This window comes from Urocitellus parryii, chromosome 1 (assembly GCF_045843805.1).
Source record: "Urocitellus parryii isolate mUroPar1 chromosome 1, mUroPar1.hap1, whole genome shotgun sequence".
Classification (NCBI taxonomy): Eukaryota; Metazoa; Chordata; class Mammalia; order Rodentia; family Sciuridae; genus Urocitellus; species Urocitellus parryii.
The window spans coordinates 133,410,842-133,431,891 of NC_135531.1; the positions used below are offsets into that span (position 1 = coordinate 133,410,842).

At 39.3% G+C, this 21,050-nt stretch overlaps 2 protein-coding genes across 8 annotated transcripts in view; one reads left to right on the forward strand and one right to left on the reverse strand.

Annotated features, from left to right (window-relative positions):
• Nucleotides 1-21,050, reverse strand: part of LOC113178251 (olfactory receptor 2M3-like) — a 93,331-nt gene that overhangs the window by 33,686 nt on the left and 38,595 nt on the right. For 5 of the 7 annotated variants that reach the window (XM_077801541.1, XM_077801534.1, XM_077801529.1 and 2 more), the window contains one exon: nucleotides 2,499-3,804. The exons of 1 other annotated variant lie outside the window; for it this stretch is intronic. In XM_077801541.1, the coding sequence (XP_077657667.1) occupies nucleotides 2,862-3,800 (939 nt within the window). In that variant the 5' untranslated portion in view covers nucleotides 3,801-3,804 and the 3' untranslated portion in view covers nucleotides 2,499-2,861. Of the gene's footprint in view, nucleotides 1-2,498; nucleotides 3,805-11,399; nucleotides 11,460-21,050 lie in introns of those variants that run through there. One more of the 7 variants, XR_013344113.1, reaches the window with a different exon arrangement.
• Nucleotides 10,058-11,708, forward strand: LOC113178252 (olfactory receptor 2V1-like). The gene has a single exon (XM_026382663.2). The coding sequence runs from the start codon at nucleotides 10,438-10,440 to the stop codon at nucleotides 11,377-11,379; it is 942 nt and encodes a 313-aa protein (XP_026238448.1). The 5' UTR covers nucleotides 10,058-10,437; the 3' UTR covers nucleotides 11,380-11,708.

Consider the following 21,050-nt stretch of genomic DNA (forward strand, 5'->3'; position numbering starts at 1 on the left):
TCTCCATTTCCATCCATTTTCCTGCAAATGGCATGATTTTATCCTTTATGGCTAAAAATGCTCTGTTGTATATTATCTTTTTTTTTTTTTAAAGAGAAAGTGAGAGAGGAGAGAGAGAGAGACAGAGAGAGAGAGAGAGAGAATTTTTTTAATATTTATTTTTTAGTTCTCGGCGGACACAACATCTTTGTTGGTATGTGGTGCTGAGGATCGAACCCGGGCCGCACGCTTGCCAGGCAAGCGCACTACCGCTTGAGCCACATCCCCAACCCCTGTATATTATCTTTTTATCTGTTGATGGGCTACCTAGGTTAATTCCATAACTTGGCTATTATGTATAGTGTCACCATAAACATGTGTGTATGTAAGTATCTCTTTTGTATGCTGACTTTGATCCATCAGATGCATACCCAGGAGTGGCATAGCTGGAATATGTAGATCATGTTTAATGTTTTGAGGAACCTCCATGTAGTGGAACCCCCTTTCTTCACACACAAAAAAATCTTAACTGGGCTTCTCCAGGGCTTTTCCAGAAATCTTCACCATGGCTGATTTTAGGACTGTCAGCACAAGAGTCTCTACAAAAGAGTTCAATGTGGATACGTTTCCATTTCCATATTGCCCTGTTTTTTGGCCATAAGCCTAGAAGAAATCAGCACTCCAGGTGCTGGGCACCCCCTTACTAGTTTTTCACAAACATATCCAGTTTAGTAGTTTGTAGAAATGTGTAAACAAGGCCTCTGGCCTTGAGCTGAAGCTTCACAGAGATGTCTACATTTCTATGAGAAGTTACCAATTGGGCACATGGTAACAGCTGGCAAGGGGAGGAAAGAAAGGGGAGAAGAAGCTCTCCCTTTTTCAGGTGCTGTCCATTAAGGGTTAACTTGCCCAGAACAGTGAAAGAAAAAGCTGCTTTTATGTGAACTTCTGCAAACTGCGGACTTCTGAGCCCCTCCCCTTACATGCTGGGTATAAAATTCTGAAACTCCCTGAACTCAGGATTCAGGGGATTGATTGATTACAGCAAAAGCTGTGTCGTCTGAACCTGGATGCAGCCAAATAAAAACTGTTTCCTGCTATCTTTGGTGCCTTGCCTCATCTATCCCTACAACATCCATACCATTTTTCCCTAGTAACTGTACTAATTTACTTTCTTGCCAACAATAAATGGTGCTAGGAAACAGGACTTCCACCTGTAGAAGATTGAAAATAGGTCCCTCTTATCCTGTACAAAAAGAGAAAAAAATTTTAAAACTCTAAGTGGTTCAATGACCTTAATTAATGTAAGATTTGAAACTACTAAAGGAAAACATAGGGGAAAACTTTAAGATACTGGTTCAGTAATACCTTCCTTAACCCAATATTTCAATAAATAATAACAAGAATTGACAAGTGGGATTACAGCAAATTTTAGAATTTATGTACAGCAAAGAAAATAATTGAGTGAAAAGACAGTCTACAGAATGGCAGAAAATCTCAGACAGCCATTCATCTGACAGAGAATTAATATCCAGAATATATAAACAATTTAAAAGAAAATAACATCAAAAGAACAAATAACTCAATAAATAAATGAACAAATGAACTGAATGGATATTTCTGAAAAGAAGTTTAAATCCTTATGATGCAGGAGATTGAGGCAGGAGGATCCTAAATTTCAGGCCAATCTGAGCAATTTACCCAGACCCTATCTCAAAATAAACAATAAAAAGGGACTGGGGATATAGTTCAGTAGTAGGACATCCCTGGGTTCAATCCCTTTACTGTACACACAAGACAAACAAAAATCCTAGTGCTGTTACTGAAAGCTTGGTCCTTGTCCCCAATGCCAATCCAATAGGAAGACAAGGCTTTAAGAAAGAAAGGAAAAGAAGTTTTATTTCTTTGCTAGCAAAGAAGAAGTAACTGGGATTCTTGGTGCTGAGACTGTGAATCTTCCAGTCAGGGGGAGCAGAGACCTTTTAAAGAGATGATTCAAAGGCTATATTCTAAGCACCTCATCAAGGGTTTTAATTCACTGGTGGCTGTGAGAGAGATGCATTTCTTAGATCTGGTGAAAGGACAGTCCCAGGCTGAATTACTTTCTCTCTCTCTGGCCTGGGTTCACAAGGACAGATAACCTGGCCTAGGATGGGAATTAGGGTGATCTTGTTTTCCCCAAGGTTTTCCCCAAGGGGGAGAGGTAGAAGAGAAAATATCAGTTTTAAAATAAGCGGCAATAGCAGAACAGTTAAGAGTTACGTTCAAAGCATAAAGTGAACTCTTATTACAGTGGGGGGGGGGGAAGAAGGGAGGAACTCATACACTGTTGGTTCTTTTGTGTGTGTGTGTGTGTGTGTGTGTGTGTGTGTGTGTGTGTGTGGCTATAGGAATCAAAACCAGACCTCATGATTGCTGGGCAACACTCTATCACTGAGCTATATACCACCCCTTTATTTTATTTTGAGTGAGCATCTCATTCATTTACCCAGGCTGGCCTTAAACTTGCATCTACTTCAACCTCTTCTATAGGTGGCATTGCAAGCATTCACCACCACTGCTGACTGTTGGTTTATTTTTAAAATATAATTCAGAAGAAAGGCTGACCTGCCAATCCTACTGGCAATGTAAACAATGTATCTGTTGGTCTTTAATTGGTGGATATTATGGTGCTGGGGTGGGGTGGGGGGATTCATTGTGAAACAAATTAAGTACCATCTGTTACCCCATCACTTTCCTTCCAAGCATCCTAAATGTTAGCAGATTACTTAGTTCATAGCCTTGCCCCAACTTGTCCGAGTCAGTGCAGGCAGAGAGGAAGAATGGGGGTGGCAGAGAAGGGACACACCAAGAAGGGAAGCCCAAGAGGGAGGGGCAAGTGCCTACACTCTCCACCTTCCCAGCATCTTCCTCAGTGCCCTGGTAACCTCCCTATTCCTCAGGCTGTAGATGAGTGGGTTGAGCATTAGGGTAAGAATGGTGTAGAAGATAGAGGTGGCCCTGTCTCTTGCTGGTGTCCTAGCTGAGGCCCTTTGCATATAGCTAAATATGGCTCCACTGTAGTAGAGGCCCACCACAGCCAGGTGGGAGGAACAAGTGGTCAGAGCCTTCTGCTTCCCCTCAGTGGAGGGCATCCTAATCACAGCTGTGAGGACCCGGGCATAGGAAGCCACAATGACTCCCAGGGGCAGCAGCAGCATGACCACACAGCATGCATAGATGAGGTCCTCAAAGAGGGATGTGTCAGCACAGGAGAGACGCAGAAGGGCAGGGACCTCACAGAAGAAATGGTCCACCTCCAGAGAGCCACAATAGGGAAAGCTGAAGACTGTACCAACATCGATCACACTGTCGGCCACCCCACCTATCCAGGATGCCACAGCCAGCAGATAGCAGGTCTTCCAGCTCATGAGCACAGAGTACCGCAGAGGGTGGCAAATAGCTACATACCTATCGTAGGCCATCACTGCCAAGAGGAAGCACTCGGCTCCTCCTACCATGACCACTAGGAAGATCTGAGCTGCACAGCCTGCCCAAGAGATGAACTTATGGCCTGAGAGAAAGTTGGCTGCCATCTTGGGCACCACAGCACAAACCAAGGTCAAGTCCATGATGGAGAGCTGACTGAGGAAAAAGTACATAGGAGTATGCAGGCGCCTGTCACCCTGGATGAGCAGGAGGAGAAGGATGTTGCCAGTCAGGGCCGCAGCAAAGGCCAAAAGGACCAGGGAAAAGAGGAAGAAGTCATATGATGAGTGGCTGAGCAGACCTCTAAGGATGAAACTCGATAGGAAGGTGTGGTTCCAGAGCTCCATAGCCATGACCCTGAGAAACAAACAAAAGAACAAATAAAACTATTTTCCTGCCATCTCTATGGAACAAGGAAATACTTGTTTGTTTGTTTGTTTGTTTCCAAAAGTAGACCCTGCATGTGAGAGTGATCTGGCTATGCCATCTGCAACCTCATTGATTACAAGGGTTGATCTGGCTGATGAAGCAGGTGTCCCCGTCCTCCCTCAACACTCCATATGCGTCCCTCCCAAAACTGAGCTCTGTGGAAGAGGAACACCTTCCCCAATAAAGGCTAGTTCTTTGTTCATAGATATGCTAATTGCTGTACTCCCCTTCTAGAACCTTCAGACAAGCTCTCAAAAGACAGAGCCTCCCTCCTTTTCACACTGCCCTACTCTTTTTTCCTACACTTAAAGCCCATTTTTTCTCAGCTGTCTTCTGTCCAAGCCAGATTTGATCCTTTTTTAATTTTGAAAGATGAAGGATAAGGCAAGCAGAGGCAGGGAAACCAGAGGGTGCAGGAAGAGAGAAGGGTAGTGAATAAATGCCCAGTGAATAGCTGTAGATGTTGGAAAAGGACAAATAGATTTAAGAGGTATGGAAAGTGAATGGTTGGAGGACAAGATAAGGGAGAAAGGAGAGGCATGGCAGGTTTAAAGGCTAATACAAATTAAAAATAGAGATTTAATTCTTCTTGTTAAAAAATAATGAGAGATTCTTCCCCAACTGTCTTAGAACATTTAATTTGAACACTTGTAAGTTCTATCTGAAATGTATGTAAATCTTATTAAAACTTTTAAAACTAAGTAAATTTCTTGCCAGCATTCTGACCCAGGAATGTCTGATGTCTCAAGGACCTGAGAGCCAGATCTCTTCGAAATATGATTACCAAGAAGGATCATGGAGGAGCTGGGATTGTAGCTCAGTGATAGAGCACTTGCCTGGCACATGGGAAGCCTAGGCTCAATCCTCAGCACCACATAAAAAACAAATTAATAAAATAAAGACATTTTTAAAAAAAAAAATTTTAAAGACTGTGGAATGGGACATGGTGGTGCACACTTGTCATTCCAATGACTCAGGAGTCTGAGGCAAGGCAAAGCACAAGTTCAAGACCAGCCTGGGCAACTTAGCAAGACCTTGTCCCAAAGTAAAATTTTAGAGAGGGTTAAATATATAACTCAATGGTAGAGTGCTTGTCTACAAGTGAAAAGCCCTGACTCAATCTCTAGCACCAAGAGAAAGGAAGCTCAGGGACTGGAGATAAAAATCAGGGGTAAAGCACTTGTCCAGCCTGTGTGAGGCCCCACTAAGAAATATTGTGCTCTTATCTCTCAGTCTCCATGGAATAGTAAGAGCCTAAATTCAGCCTGGCATCTCCCTCCAAGATGCAGAACTACCTCCTATCAGAAAGATGTGAGAAGTTTATTTTTCCCTTGGATTAGGCTAATTAACTAGCACATTGTCACTCCAAATGTCAAGTGAATTTAAGATAAACTATGTACGATAAATGGATGTCAATTCCTCTTAAGATGAAAATTTGAGGATACAGAAAAATAAACCAAGTATCAAAAGGAAAAGTATCCACGAACAGTTGCAAAACAAGTAATTCATGAGAAACCCAGACCCTCCCCAACTGCCCCTGGCCCAATGGCCCTTCTAAAAGTAACCACAGGAGGGTAATGTGAAAGCACTGGAGAAACTGGCTTGAAGTCATGAAACTCTGCCTTGCCTCTACATCCAGTTCAGCCCCTAGTTACTGTCCCTCTATAAATATTAATACCCAAGACTAAGAGATCGCACTTTCTCTTTCTGGAGATGACTCACATTCTCTCTTGAAAGTACTTTGTTGTTTTGCCCCCAAAGTTTCTCACTCTCAAGATGACTGGTGTTAAAGCCAGTCCTGATGGCACATACCTATAATCTCAGCGGCTCAGGAAGTTGAGGCAGAAGATAGCAAGTTCAAAGCCAGCTTCAAAAATTTAACAAAGTCCTAAGCAACTTAGCAACACCCTGTCTCAAAATCAAAAATATAAAAAGGCTGGGGATGTGGCTCAGTAGTTAAGTGCTCCTGGGTTTAATCCCCAGCATGCACACAAGAAAAGATGACTGATATTCTCCCAAAATAAGACCCCTATTTCAGAAAAAGAAAAAAAAAGAATTCAAGAATGTCCCCTAAGATGTTGGACAAAAAAACTGAAAAAATTTCAGTTAGACAAGAGAAGTATGATTTAGTGATCTATTTCATAGCATGGTGACTACAGTAAATAAGTATTGTATATTTCCAAATTTCTATAAGTATATATTTAAAATATTCTCACCACAAAAAAAAATGATACCTATGTGAGGTGATAGGTTTGTTAATTAGCTTCATCAAATCATATCATAATATCATATCAAGTATTATTTGTCAATTGAAAATAAATATATTTTTTAAATCCCTTAACAGAAATTGGAAAACTATCAAGGAAAGACAAAGAATACTGACACAGAAAGAGAGTATTTATTAATAGAAGGAAGCAGGAGTGAGATACCTGGGGGCCTACAGTCATGATCAGGTTCTCAGATATGTTTATGTCTCTGGAAAACCTGGGAGTATGTTTACACATGCAGATTCCTTGCTCTGCCCGATGTCTCCCCCAAGGTTCTAGTTCGCTGGATCTGGATGGGACTCTGCAGTTAGTTATTTTTTAAAAGCTCTTCATCCAGCAGTTCAGGAGGCTGAGGCATGAGGATTGTGAGTTCAAAGCCAGCCTCAGCAACTTAACGAAGGCTTAAGCAACTCAGTGAGACCCCGTCTCTAAATAAAATATTTAAAAGGGCTATGGATATGGCTCAGTGGTTAAGCACCTCTGGGTTTAATCCCTGGAGGAGGAGGAGGAGGAGGAGGAGGAGGAGGAGGAGGAGGAGGAAAAGCTCCTTGTGTGATCCTGATGGGGAAATAGATTCACACACAATTGGTTCAGATAAATGTTACATTATATACTGTATTTTGAGAAGGTAATTTCCCCCAAAGTTATTTTAACCATTTGTTCAGTAGATATTTACTAAGTAACTACAATGTACTGTACATACACATTGGTTCTTGCTTTATCAATTTTTACAATAAATTTTATTGGGTATCATTTCAACATTGCATTTATGTTATTGTTCCACAAAGATTAAAATTCTAAAGGAGAAAATGTACATACCATTCTAGACTCTCTTTTCTACCCTAATCATAGTAATCTGATTCTTCTAATTTTTTTCCTCTGGGGAAGTATTATTAGTTTCTTCTATTTCAGAAATTTTTTATTTATGGATACATGTATTTATATGTATAGTTAGTGAAGATTAAAATAGTTACTCAAAAGCCATGCACACACACACACACACACACACACACACACTTTTTTTTTTTTACAAATATATATGTAAAATGTACATTATATAATAGATATGTAATTTAATATAATTATATTCTCTTTTTTTGTGGTGCTGAGAATGAAAACCAGGGCCTCATGCTTCTTACATTCTACCACTGAGCTACACTCCCAATCCAGTACAATTACATGATTTTTTGATTTATAATTTGTATAATATGTAATCTATAATTATGATATATAACTAGCATGTGATATAACATGTTAAGTAAGTTGTACATATATACATGCTACACACACTTCTGTGTATTGCCTCTTTCATTATATTTTTAAGCAATATTATTTAAAATACTAAGTCAATATATAAAAAGTAATCTCATTCTGTTTCTAATTTGCATAATTCCATTGTAAAGTCATTCTTTGCTGATGATTAGACTTTTACAGTTTTTTTCTACTTCTAGTCGAAAATAAATCTATGCCTTATATATTTTGCATATGTGCAAATATATCTATAAGATGAATTCCTAGAAGTAGAACTGCTCAAAATGTATCTTTATTTTGAAAAGAGCTCTTTGTCCTCTGAATGCAGCTTTTCTGTAGCATTTTATTCTTGTTTTATTAAATATTATTTTCCTTATTCATGTTGAAAATAATTTTTTAAAAACTTGTTTCCTTGAAGAGTCTCTTTCTTAATTCATATTGCTTTGCTGATTTTCCTTTTCTTAAGTGTAGAAAATATTTTGGTTGTCTGCTGCTTGGTTGTGAGGTATCAAAAAACTAGGGTTCTCTGAGTATGTGGGTAGGGCATGTTAACTAAGGCTTTACTTTGAGTGATATAAGGTTTTTACAAAGTTTTACAACATTAATATCTTTAGATATTTCCTGGTCCACATCTGTAGTCGTGGGGAGGGGTTCTTTTAATTTCTTTCCTGAAGAGAATAAATATGGCTATGAGAGCTAACAGGGAGAAGAAGGCAGGAATTTCACATTTATCACTTTTCTGTTAATGTTCAGGGCACCAACACCTTCCCTGGGGAATCTGTCTTGTGTTTTTTTTTTTTTTTTTTTTTTTTTTTTGCCAGGGTAAGGGAGGGGCAAGATCCACCTGTGTGGAGTGGGGAGAGATTTGTACACTAGTGTGTTTCTATTGGAGACACCAATACAAGTTGAGGTGAAGGTGAGACCATATGGATGGCAAAAGCCGCCATCCATATGGTCTCACCTTCACCTCAACTTATATTGGTGCCTCCTGCCATCAATTCTTGAGCCCTTGTATCAGTTCTCTGGTTACTGTTCTTTTTCGCCACTGTCAGTGTAGAAATTAGCCTTTTAAGGTCTGCAAGTAAGTTATCATGTGTCCAACCACTTCTAGTGTCTAAAAGAATGTTTTAATTAACTTTTCATTGTATCCGTGGTTACTGTCATTTTGTGAGATTTTTGGAGGTAACAGTGACAGGTATATCTAATCATTCATTTTAACCCAGAACTGGAGTTCTTAAGTCCCTAAGTATTTAGGTTAACTGTTGTAATTCTCAGGCTAATGAGATGGGCTATCCCTAAGAAACTCTAGGGTTATCCTTAAGGCAAATTGTCTCTCCTTTCCCTGCCATGAAGACAGAATTCTTTCTGCAAATATGGTTTTGTCTGTGTGATTCTTTGCTCCATTTCTTTTCCTCTGCTGCTTGGAGTAAACCACGTCCTGAGAGATTCCTTGCAGTAGCCTACACATCTGTATCTGCTAGAATGAAATAACAATTTTAATTTTGCCCCTCTCTTTGAAGAGGGTGTCCTGGTGTCCTTTTTCTACTTTCTCCTTCACCCCTGCCCAGTCTTTACTTGTTTTTCCCTTCTAGACAGTTTGTGTTTTCTGTTTTAAGTATTACAACGTTGTGTAGCAAGAACTATAAATCTGCTCTTGGTCTCCCTACTGCTTTTGGGGGATTTCTGAAAGAACACCAATTCTATCCTTTCATTTTCATAATATTTTTTTGTGGTGCTGGGGATTGAACCCAGGGCCTTCTGCATGAGAAGCAAGCACTCTACCAACTGAGCTATATCCCCAGCCCTAATATTTTAAATGTGATCACATGGATTTTACACATTAATTTTATGAAGAATTTAAAAGCACATAATGTTGAGCCAGGAATATCTGTAGCTTTTTTCAGTCCTTTAAAATTGTTTTTCACTAAAGTTTCATAATGTTTAACTTTAGGGTTCTTTCCTACATTCATTATAACTTATATAGCTTTTGTTGCAATTGTGAATAAGATATTCTTGCTTTTTCAGTTACATTTGTTAATTGGTAGGTGTTATTTATGAGAAAGCACATGATTTTTGTGTGTTGAGCCTATGTACAGTGTAACTTTATTTTAAAATTTAAACCATACCTCTATATTTTTACAGAAAATATGTAAAGTACAAAGAAATTAAGAGGAGCTAACCTTTATTTACTACCTAGAAGAAATCACACTGTTAATAACTTAGCATATTTTCTTCCAGCCTTTAGAAACACTTAAGAATACTCAGTAAATTTTTTGTAATCTATGAAAATGTCATAAATATATAATGACTAAATATTGTTTTACCATGTGACTATATCATAATTTACTTAGTTATTTCTTTATGTTGGGCATTTGGGTTGTCTCCAATTTTTCTTTTACTATGTTTCTTTAAAAAAAAAAAACTTTAAGCTTTCATATCTGAAAAAAAAAAATCCCTCTGCCTAAGTTTCCCCATTTGTGAATTGAAGATAATGATCATCCTTTTCTGAGGATGTACCAGTGTGTTCATCTTGATGTCTGGCATGTAAGAAATACTCCAGTAATGTCAGTTGTTATCAATTTTAAACTACTAAGCATTTCTTATGTTCTCAATTCAATTACTTCTGTCATCCTATATTATAATATGTCATTTCAATTTAAGACAATAAAACTGAATTGCCCGGTTCATGTGGTTAATAAATTTTGCTGCTTAAATACTTTTCCTGAAAACAAACAAACAAAAAACCAAACACATTCTTGATTGTGTGCCAAAGAAAAGAACAATTTCTAGCAGAGGCAGAAGCAGTTTCCCACATATTAAAGAGCTTAAAATTAATTTCTTAACTATTACAGAAAGTCCTAAAACTTAACAACCATCATCACCTGCATTTTTCTTAAAGGCTCCACACATTTTTTCCTAAACCAAGTCACATTTTAAAAGAACAACACATTGGGCAAAGTTGCAACGTCCTTCGTACTGTTACACTAAGTGTAAATCTTCTGCTTCCAGATCCCTACCATCTCTCCAGTGCCTTGCAGGAACAATGGCCTGGGCAGGAAACCAGACTTTCATCTCCCACTTCATCCTCCTGGGCCTCTTCACCCAGTCGCCATTACATCTCTTCCTCTTCTCCATCATCATGATAATGTTTCTGGTGGCCCTTTCTGGCAATGGGCTCATGATCCTCCTCATCAATGTCGACTCCAGCCTCCACAGCCCCATGTACTTCTTCCTCAGCTGGCTGTCACTCATGGACCTCATGCTCATCTCCACCATTGTGCCACGGATGGCCGCCGACTTTCTGCTTGGCGGTGGCTCCATCTCCTTTACAGGCTGTGGACTCCAGATCCTCTTCTTCCTCACCCTCTTGGGGGATGAATGCTTCCTGTTGGCCTTCATGGCCTACGACCGCTACGTGGCCATCAGCAACCCACTGAGGTACTCAGTGGTTATGAGTCGCCGAGTCTGCTGGCTCATGGTGGCGGGATCCTGGCTCTTTGGACTGGTGGATGGGCTGATCCAGGCTGTCTTCACCCTCCGCTTCCCCTACTGCGGTTCCCAGGAGATAGACCACTTCTTTTGTGAGGTCCCTGCAGTGCTCAAGCTGGCCTGTGCTGACACCTCCCTCTACGAGACCATGATCTACGTCTGCTGTGTCCTCATGCTGCTCCTGCCTTTCTCTGTCATCTCGGCCTCCTACCTGCGGATCCTGGTGGCAGTGCTCCGCATGCGCTCTGTGGAGGGCCGGCAGAAGGCTTTTGCTACCTGCTCCTCCCATATGACCGTGGTCTCCCTCTTCTATGGGGCAGCCATGATTACCTACATGCGACCCCAGGCCTACCACTCCGCCAAGCAGGACAAAGTGGTCTCTGCCTTCTACACCATGATCACCCCCATGCTCAATCCTCTCATCTACAGTCTGAGGAACAAGGAAGTGGCCGGGGCTTTGAGGAAACTCCTGGGAAGGTGCCCCTGTGGGCACTAAATTGATGTTGCCATCTGATGATGTGGGCTCTGCAGCCAGGTGACCAATTGTAGTTTGATTAGAAGAGAAACAGATGTGACCTACTGAAAAAACAACTTTCTGATCAGAGTTAATCAAATTAACACATCAATTTAATCTATCATGCTCACACTGAGTATGAAAGGCTGGGCCTACCAGGTTACAAAGAGCGGAAGACCGAAGCTACCAGGAGAGTCAGCAGGTAACAGCTGTTTTGTCCTTCTCCAGGAAATACCCATGACTGAGGACAGCCACCTTGTCCCAAGTCTTGCCCTTTTCTTTGGGGTCTTTCTGCATTCCATTACTTTAGTTTCCTAAATAGCTGGAATTACAGGCATAAACCATTATGCCTGGTGGAATCTATTTATTTATTTATTTTCTAAAAAAAAATTATTTATTTATTTTTTAGGTGGACACAGTATCTTTATTTTTATGTGGCGCTGAGGATTGAACCCAGTGCCTCATGCATGCTAAGTGAGCACTCTACCCTGAGCCCCAGCCCCAGCCACTTCTAATACTTTTCTGATATTAAAAGTCTCACCGAATTTTTTTATGATTAATGTTTGCAGTGTATATCTTTGTTGTCTATCCTATTATTTTTAAAGTGAGTTTTTATGAAAGTAGCACATTATAGTTTTTTAAAAATAACTTGGTCTGTCAACCTCTTTCAATTGAAGTGTTCAGTCCATTTATATTTAGTGTAACTATTTCTCTGATTGGACTTAATTCTACCATTTTACTCTTAAGTTTCCACTTTTATTAACTGTATTTGTCTCCAATCACTTTTTCCTACTTGCATTCTTTTGGACTAATCAAAACAATTATTTGGTATTCCATTTTATCACTCTGTTGACTTATTTTTCCTGGTACTAGAGATTGAATCCAGGGGTGTGCTACATCTTTAGTCCTTTTCCTTTTTTATTTTGAGACAGAGTCTAAGTTGCCAAGACTAGCCTCAAGCTTGAAATACTCCTGCCTTAACCTGCTAAGTCACTGGGACTACAGATGTGGGCCTCTGCACCCAGTCCTTTATTGACTTTTAAATTTATTTTTAACTTTTAAATATATTTTTAAACATTTAAAATATATTTATAAATATATTTCTTGGGCTGGGGATGTGGCTCAAGTGGTAGCGCGCTCGCCTGGCATGCATGCAGCCCGGGTTCGATCCTCAGCACCACATACAAACAAAGATGTTGTGTCCGCTGAAAACTGAAAAATAAATATTAAAAATGAAAATATATATATATATATTTATTAAATATAACTTTTAAAAATTTTATTTTAACTTTTAAATATATTTTTAAATTTATTTTTATTTTTGGAACTGGGGACTGAACTCAAGGGTGCTTTGCCACTGAGATACATACCTAATCCTTTTTTAAAATTTTGAGACAGGTTCTTACTAAATTGCTGAGGGTCTTACTATATTTATGAGACTGATCTTGAACTTGTGATCCTCTGCATCAACCTCCCAAGTTGTTGAGATCACACGCATGCACCACCATGCCTCACTTTTTTTTTCATTCTTGAATTATTTTTTTCTGGTTATAAAATTTTTGGTTGACAGTTTTTATTTCTTTCAGTATTTAAAATGTAATTCCATTGGTTCTTTTCTCTGTAATTTCTGATGAGAAGTCAGCTGTATATTTTAATGGATATGCTTGTAACTTTATCTTGTTTTCTTAGTCAATTCAAAGATTTTGTCTGTATCTTTGATTTCAGAAACTTGATAATGATGTGCATTGGTGTAGTTTTCTTTTTATCATTCTACTTGTATTTCCCTGAGATTGTTTGATCTGTCTGTTGGGATATAGTCATAATTTTGGAAAAAAAATTTAGGTTTACCAAGTTTTTTTAAATCTTTCCTTTTCTCTTTCATAGACAAAAATGATAGATTGACATTGTCTCTCATACAGTTTTATTTTCCCACTCATTTGTCTTTTTGTGCTTTGATTTTGGGATTTCTATTGACTAGTTTACCATTCAGGGATCAGCATTCTATGACCCACAGATCAAATATGGTTCAATGGCTGTTTTTATAGTTTTACTATTTATTTTATAGTTTTAGATATTGTGTAAGGCTGTTTTTGTGCTAAAACAGCAAGAGTTGAGTAGTTGTGACAGAGAGCATATGATTTACTAAGCCTAAACTATTACTATCTAGTTTTTTTTTTAAGAAAAATTTTGTCCACCTCCATTTTAGGTCACTGAATTTCTTGTTTTATGTTTAAGATATTATTGATCCCATTCAATGATTTCATCATTTTAGATATTGCATTTTTAGGTATAGGACTTCAATTTTATTCTTAAGGTTTCCATTGCTATATTATAATTCTCCATCTGTTCATCCATTCTCATTGTCTTATCCTCTAAATTTATTAAAGTATGATCTATTTCCAAATCTGTGTCATCTATATGTCTATTTGTATTAATAATGCTTTCTGTTGACAGGTCACATTTTTATGGTCTTTTTTCATGTTTTATAATTTCCTATTGGGAATTTTGAATAAAAGAAAACACTGCAGACTGAATTAGATAATTTTTTCTGTTTATTTTCTTTTCTGAGAGAGAGAATACCCTTCCTTTTGTCAGGCAGCTGTGATGAGATTTAGATCCCACCATTAACAGAGCTGAGTTGGAGGTTTGGCCAATTTCAATTCTGTTTTAATATGAGACTATTGGTCTCCAATCCAAACTTTGACTTCTTATATTTCCTCTCAGCTAAGGATATTTATTTACTCATATTAGGATTTCAGTTAGGAGGGGGTTGAATTCCACTATAAATTCACATCTACATTCACCTCTACCAGTGCCCTGGCTAAAGTGTGATTAGGAGAGCTCCCTTCTATTTTTAGTGCCATCTCTACTGTCGATTAGCAAAATTTCTCTGTGGAGGAATTATTCAAGATACTTATATTCATATTGGGGGACTTCTAGATTCTAATTTGACATGCCAGTCCACATTGCCATTAATAGTTCATCTAGTTTTTCTTGCATTTTATCTGAGAATACAAAAAGGTAAATTTTGGGGAGGGTAACTTATTTTTCAATTTTTAAAATTGATTCATTATTATTTTACAGAATAATGGGATTCATTGTCATATTTTCAGATATACACATAATTTGGTCAATTTCATTCCCAAGATCTCCTCTTTTGGAGGATTTACTTCTTTCTCCTTATAGACCAACCCCATTTTCAATGTTATAAAATGTGTATAAGGAATATGAGAGGAACTTTTAAAAATTAATTTATTTATTTTAATTAAGTATATATGACAGCAGAGTGCATTTTGAATCAGTGTACACAATTGCAGCACTACTTTTCATTTCTCTGGTTGTATATGATAATGCATAACACCATATGTGCAGTCATACATGTACCTAGGGTAATGATGTCCATCTCATTCCATCATCTTTCCTGCTCCCATGTCCCCTCCCCGCCCTCACTCCCCTTTGCCCCATCAAAGCTCCTCCATTTTTCCCTTGTTCCCCCACTATTGTGAGAGGGGTATTATTTATAGCCAATGACTGTGAAGTCATGAGCACAATCTAATCGACCTCTGAAGGAATATGTCTCCTTGGTGCCTTATCTCATCTCACACACTCATCAGTATTATCCCATGATAAGTGGTTGTTGACTCAATTTAACAGATGAGAGGAGCTGGAGATATAGTTTCATGGAAGAGCATTTACCTAACATGCATGAAGCCCTGGGTTTGATCTCCAGCATTCCCATACACACAAGGAAATTATGACACATGTGTCATACATGTATATAAGGTAGTGTAATCATGTAAATAAGGTAATAATGTCCATCTCATTGCACGATCCTTTCCATCCCCATACCCCTTCTCCTTCCCTCACTCCCTACACAATCCAAAGTTCCTTCATTCTTCCCCACCCATCCCACCATTATGGATTAGCATCCACTTATCAGAGAAAACATTTAGCCTTTGGTTTATTTGGCTTAGAATGATATTCAGCTCCATCCATTTACCTGCAAATGCCATAATTTCATTCTTTAAGGCTGAGTAATATTCAATTGTGTATATATACCACATTTTCTTTGTCCATTCATCTGATGGAGGGCATCTAGGTTGGTTCCATAATTTATTGTGAATTAAGCTGCTGTAAACATTGATGTGGCTGCATCACTGTAGTACTAATTTTAAGTCTTTTGGGTATAGTCTGGGACAGCTGGGTCAAATGGTGGTTCCATTTAAAGTTTTCTGAGGAATCTCCATACTGATCTCCATCATCAAATTGTTGCTACAATTTGCAGTCCACCAGCAATGTATGAGTGTATTTTTCTCCCCACATTCTCACCACCACCTATTGTTACTTGTATTCTTGATAATTGCCATTCTGACTCGAGTGAGATGAAATTTTAGTTTTGATTTGTATCTCTCTAATTAACTTTCTAATTTTCTAGTCCTCATTTAAAGAAAACGTCTTGCATGATTTTATGGACCTCTTTTGGGACAACTATTGCGGTGATTTTTAATTTTCCCTGGAGGCCTGTCGGGGAGGATGGAGGTCTTCCTTTTTTTTTTTTTTTTTTTTTTTGAAAATTTGCTTTCCTTAAATGTTGATCTTGCATCAGATAAATGATTCTGTTTTTACTGTCTTCTTTGAATTGAAACAGAATTGAGGACAACGTTTAGTACTGGAACTGAAATAATTGAGAAAGAAAGTCCTGAAGTGACTCCTCCTCGCTTTTCTGTTGTCCTGGTGACAATAAATACCTATGGTACTGTTATGTGTAGTGAAGAAAAATCATGGTGATGTCTGGCTTACTTTTTAAAATTTTGTAAAAACTTTGTAAAAAACTCTCCCACACCCACTTCTGAACCCTCACCTTCCTCACAGCACACATACATACTTGGGGCTGATCAGTCTGTCCACAGCCAGAGCAGGGGGAAGATAGGTGTCCCAGGACAGCAGCCCCTTCTCTCCAGGGTCATATGATCATGATGTCTTGCCCTAACTGAAGAGAGTGGGGTTCAGATCTGGAAAATGAGGTGGAAATGAAAAGAGAAAAAAGGAGGCCCCCAAATTCTTACCACTCCAGCTGCCTTATCGTAATCAAAGCTCCTTCCCACCAAGACAGAATGACATTAGACAAGAAATATAGGGAGTTTCCTGTGGTAGGGAAGCCAGGAAGCCTCTTGATGCATAATTTCTGTCTAATCTCTGCAATAAAAAACAAGTAAACAGCCCAGCCTGCTGGACCAGCACCTTTGGGAAAGCCACGGCCTAAGTTGCAGCTGAGGGTGGCACAGATCCAATCTCCTAGACATGGCATCCCACTCACTGGGAGGAGCTTGGGTTTGGGGTGGATAAGAGACGCCCCCCCCCCCCCCGCCATGGGTACCTCAGGTCCCCATCCTGGGGGGTTGCAGGGTTTAGGCAGGAAGGCGCCTCCTAACCATCCTGGGAGGCCAAGGCGGCTGGAGGAGACCTGGAGGGGCTGACACTGTGCCCCAGGAGGACACAATACGGAGGACTGCCTGTCCCAGGATCACATGACTATGTTTATTTCTTCAATCCAATGTCACAATCCTGTAGGCATTTGTCCTTACCAGGGCAACAGAAAGAGGGAGGAAGTGGTCAGCTTTTCTTGAGGACTCAGGACTTTTATCCTCCATTATATCAGTCCCAAAACTTAACGGTTGTCCCCAATTCTATTTCCACTCAAAAGAGGACGTAGAAAACAGCAAAATCAACATCTAAGGAAAACTAGATCTCCGGGGAAAATCCAGAGTCCCCTCAACTGCTGACCAGAAGTCCCCAGAATTATTTGGGGAGGGAACTTGGGAACTAAGGTTTTGTCCAAAACAACATTACTATGGGTGTTGCAATTGTTTTTATGGGGTGGTGGTGGTGGTGGTTTGAGGCTCAGTGATAGAGTGCTTGCCTAGGACACGCATGAGGTTTGTGTTTGATTCCCAGCAGAAACAAACAAAAAACTGCTTTTCTACTATTCTTAGTTCCAATGTGCATTGGTAAATTTCTGAGTTATCTGACCTAGCCTTATGCCATGGTTCCCTGTATGTATATCTGGCTCTCCTGTAACTAGGAATAAATAGTTTACTTCACACAACATTAATAGGACCTAGTAAGATCTCAAATGCATTTCTCTCTCTCTCTCTCTCTCTCTCTCTCTCTCTCTCTCTCTCTCTCTCTCTCGGATTTGGTGTCTACAGAGGCATGACAAAAAATATAAAAATAAGAGGAAAAAAAATGAAAAGAGCTGGGATGTAGCTCAGTGGTAAAACCTTGAGCTAGCATGTGGGAATCTCAGGGTTCCACTTCCAGCAACACCAGAAAAAGAGAAAGAAAGTAGAGAGAGAAAAGGTGGAGGGGGGGTTAAAATATTTTTTATAATTCATTTAGCATTTTTTTTGGATTATTGTTGTTAATGAACCCAGCCTAATTTCATCTTAAGATTGGGAGCTAAAGTCATGAAATTAACTTTCCTGTTTTACTATAAATTATTGAGATTTTTTTTAAGAGAGAGAGAATTTTTTAATATTTATTTTTCAGTTTTGGTGGACACAACATCTTTATTTTTTTATGTGGTGCTGAGGATCGAACCCAGCACCCTGCACATGCCAGGCGAGCATGCTACTGCTTGAGCCACATCCCTAGCCCAATTATTGAGATTTCTAAACTTGTTTGGAATTCCTGCCCATGCCTTGAACTCATCCATGCCTGACTTTCCCTGACCAGATAACAACCCTCTCTAAAACCTTAGTGGCACCTCATAAATTCTGGCTCCCCCTGACCAGATAACAATTGTGAGGACAAGTGCATGGAGTACCGCATACATGGCATACATTAAGGGCTTCTCAGTGGCAAACCATTCCCTTGTGCTAGGCACTGAGCAGCAGGCTGCTTACGCCGTAGGCACAGTCCTGGGGGTGAGGCCTTGTGTTGCAGTCCCTACAATTGCTCTACGCCCCACTTCTCGATTGGTCTCTGCAAGGACAGTTAGCAGAAATTGCATTGGTGGCTGCCTGTAATCTGCTTAGCTACTGCCTGCTTCCTGCTTGGTCTCCGGGAGTCTTGATTAGCAACTGTGCAGCCACACTCTCCTCTACCCTGTTCCTTGGACCTCCTTGCTGGATGAGAGAGAGCCCACACAAACAACCCACTCTGAAACCTCAGTGGCACCTCATAAATTCTGATGTTGGGATCTGAATTATTCCCTACCTTGAAATGTTAAACCATGTAGATCATTAACCTACTATCTGCCTTTGTATTATGCTTGTCAAAATCCTGGTAAGAAATTCTCAAGACACCTCCCTTTGCAACTTTTTGTGGTATAAACCCTTTTTTCTTGGAGAGCTGGGGGGCTGTTCTCTGGCCTGGGGTTTCAGGTGAGACAGTCGCTGGTCAGCTTTTGTGTATGCAATACAAGCTTGCTTTATTTGACTTAAAATTTGAGTCAGTGGTCCTTGAGTCGTGGTTCCATAGTTGTTTTGGTATTGGGGATTGAAACCAGGGGATTTGCACACTGAGCTACATCCCCAGCCCTTTTATTTTTTTATCTTTTAAATATTTTGAGACAGGTTTTTACTGAGTTGCTTAGGATCTCATTAAGTTGCTGATGCTGCTCCAGAACTTGCTATCCTTTTGCCTCAGCCACTAGAGTTTCTGGGATTATGGGTGTTACCCTGCCACTCCAGTCAAAGTAAGACTTTTAATCTCACACATAATTTCAAAAATTTCAAGTGAATCTGGGAGCTGAAATTTGTGTTAACAATGAAACTGTACAAGGAAAAGAAAAGTTTTTTTTTTTCTGAAATAATTTCAAATTTTAAAGAAAATTTGGAAGAATAGTGGTTAAGTGTGGTGGCACATGCCTGTAATCCCAGTGATTTGGAAGGTTGAGGCAGAAGGATCACAAGTTCCCAGTCAGCCTCAGCAAATTAGTGAGGCCCTAAGCAATTTTGTGACACCATGTCTCAAAGTAAAAAAGAAAAAAAGTCTGGGGATGTAGCTCAGTGGTAAACTGTCCCTTGGGCTCAATACTAGTAACAAACAAACAAACAAAAAAAAACTCCAACCAACCAACCAAACATAGGTAAAAAAAAAAAAAAAAAGCAAAAGACAAAAACAAGAAAGAAAAACAAAAAAGGAAGAATAATACAAAGACTTGGGACGTAGGCGATGGAAATGGGGTTCCTCTCCATGGAATGGGCTGGCTGAGAAATAAAAGCTAGGAAAAATAGAACAATGAAAAAAACCACAGGACACAGAAAATATTTTCAGAAAGCGGGGGTGGGGGGGAGGGTCGAGGGGGGACAGGATGGACTAGTTGCTCATACAGATAGAGCTTCTATACTAAAAAGGCAAAATGGAGCCATACTTGCTTTATTTATATTGGGCAATATCAAAGGCCTTCCATAGAATATTCTTCACCAAAAAAGCTTATAGGTGATTGTCCAGTTCCCAACACCCATCTCCTGAGCTACTGTGAGAGATCTTCCTAGTAGAGCCGAAATAAAGCTCATATGCCTTGGGCAATCTATTTCAAGGGAGAGCCATGGATAACTTCAAGGTTAAACCTAAAATCTCCCTGGCTGCCATACCAAGAGAATACCCTCATGTAATTCGCAGGTGGCTTCCTGCAACACAGAACTATGTATTTTACCCAGATTTACTATTTTGGAGCACTTATCATGTAACACAATATTTTTTCTAATCTACAGTTTATAATCCAATTTCCTCATTTGTCCCAAGTAATTTCTTTTTAGCAACCCCAAACTTCCTTAGCATTTCTTTGTCATTTCTTAGTGTTGATCTTTTTTGTTTTATTTTGTTTTTCTTTTTTAATTCTGAGAATTTTTGAACCCAGGGGTACTGTACCACTGAGCTGCATCCCCAGTCCTTTTTATTTTAAAATTTGAGGCAGGGTCTCACTAATTGCTGAGGTTGGCCTCAAACTTCCAAGCTTCCTGTTTCAATCTCGACTCACTGGGATTACAAGAGTGTGCTTCTGTGTCTGTGCCACTGTGCCCAGCTGATGTTAAGCTTTTTGAAAAATAGTTTACCAAGTACCCACCACTTAGGTTTCTCTGATTCCTTATGATTATATTCAGACAATGCAGCTTTCTTAGAATACTGAAGTGCTGAATTTACAGAACTTTAAGTGTTGTTTGCTTCTTAGAGAAGAGCATTCTGAGCAGATTACATTTTCTCCTTTACTATTGAGAGTATCTTTGATCACTTAAAATGTTCTCTGGTTTCTTCACGCTATGCTTTCTTTCTTTAATATATAATTATGTACAGATATGTTGATGCAATGTAGATATCTTGTTTACTACTGAGCTGCAACCTCAGTGTTTTTTTTTCTCTTTCTTTCAAATTTAGGGACAGAGTCTTGCTAATTTTCCTAGGCTGTCCTTGCACTTGTGATTCTCTTACCACAGCCTCCTGAGGGACTGGGCTTACAGGCATGCCTGGGAAAGATTTTGGAAAAGACAAAAATGAGAGACCCAGAATACCTAAAGCAATCCTTAGCAGGAAGAGTGAAACAGGTGGTATCAATATACCAGACCTTAAACAATACTATAGAGCAATAGTAACAAAAATATCACGGTATTGACACCCAAACAGAGTAGTAGACCAATGGTAGAAAACAG

Bases quoted from the DNA above. Each gene is read 5' to 3' on its own strand.
- LOC113178252 (XM_026382663.2), top strand. From the start codon at position 10,438: ATGGCCTGGGCAGGAAACCAGACTTTCATCTCCCACTTCATCCTCCTG.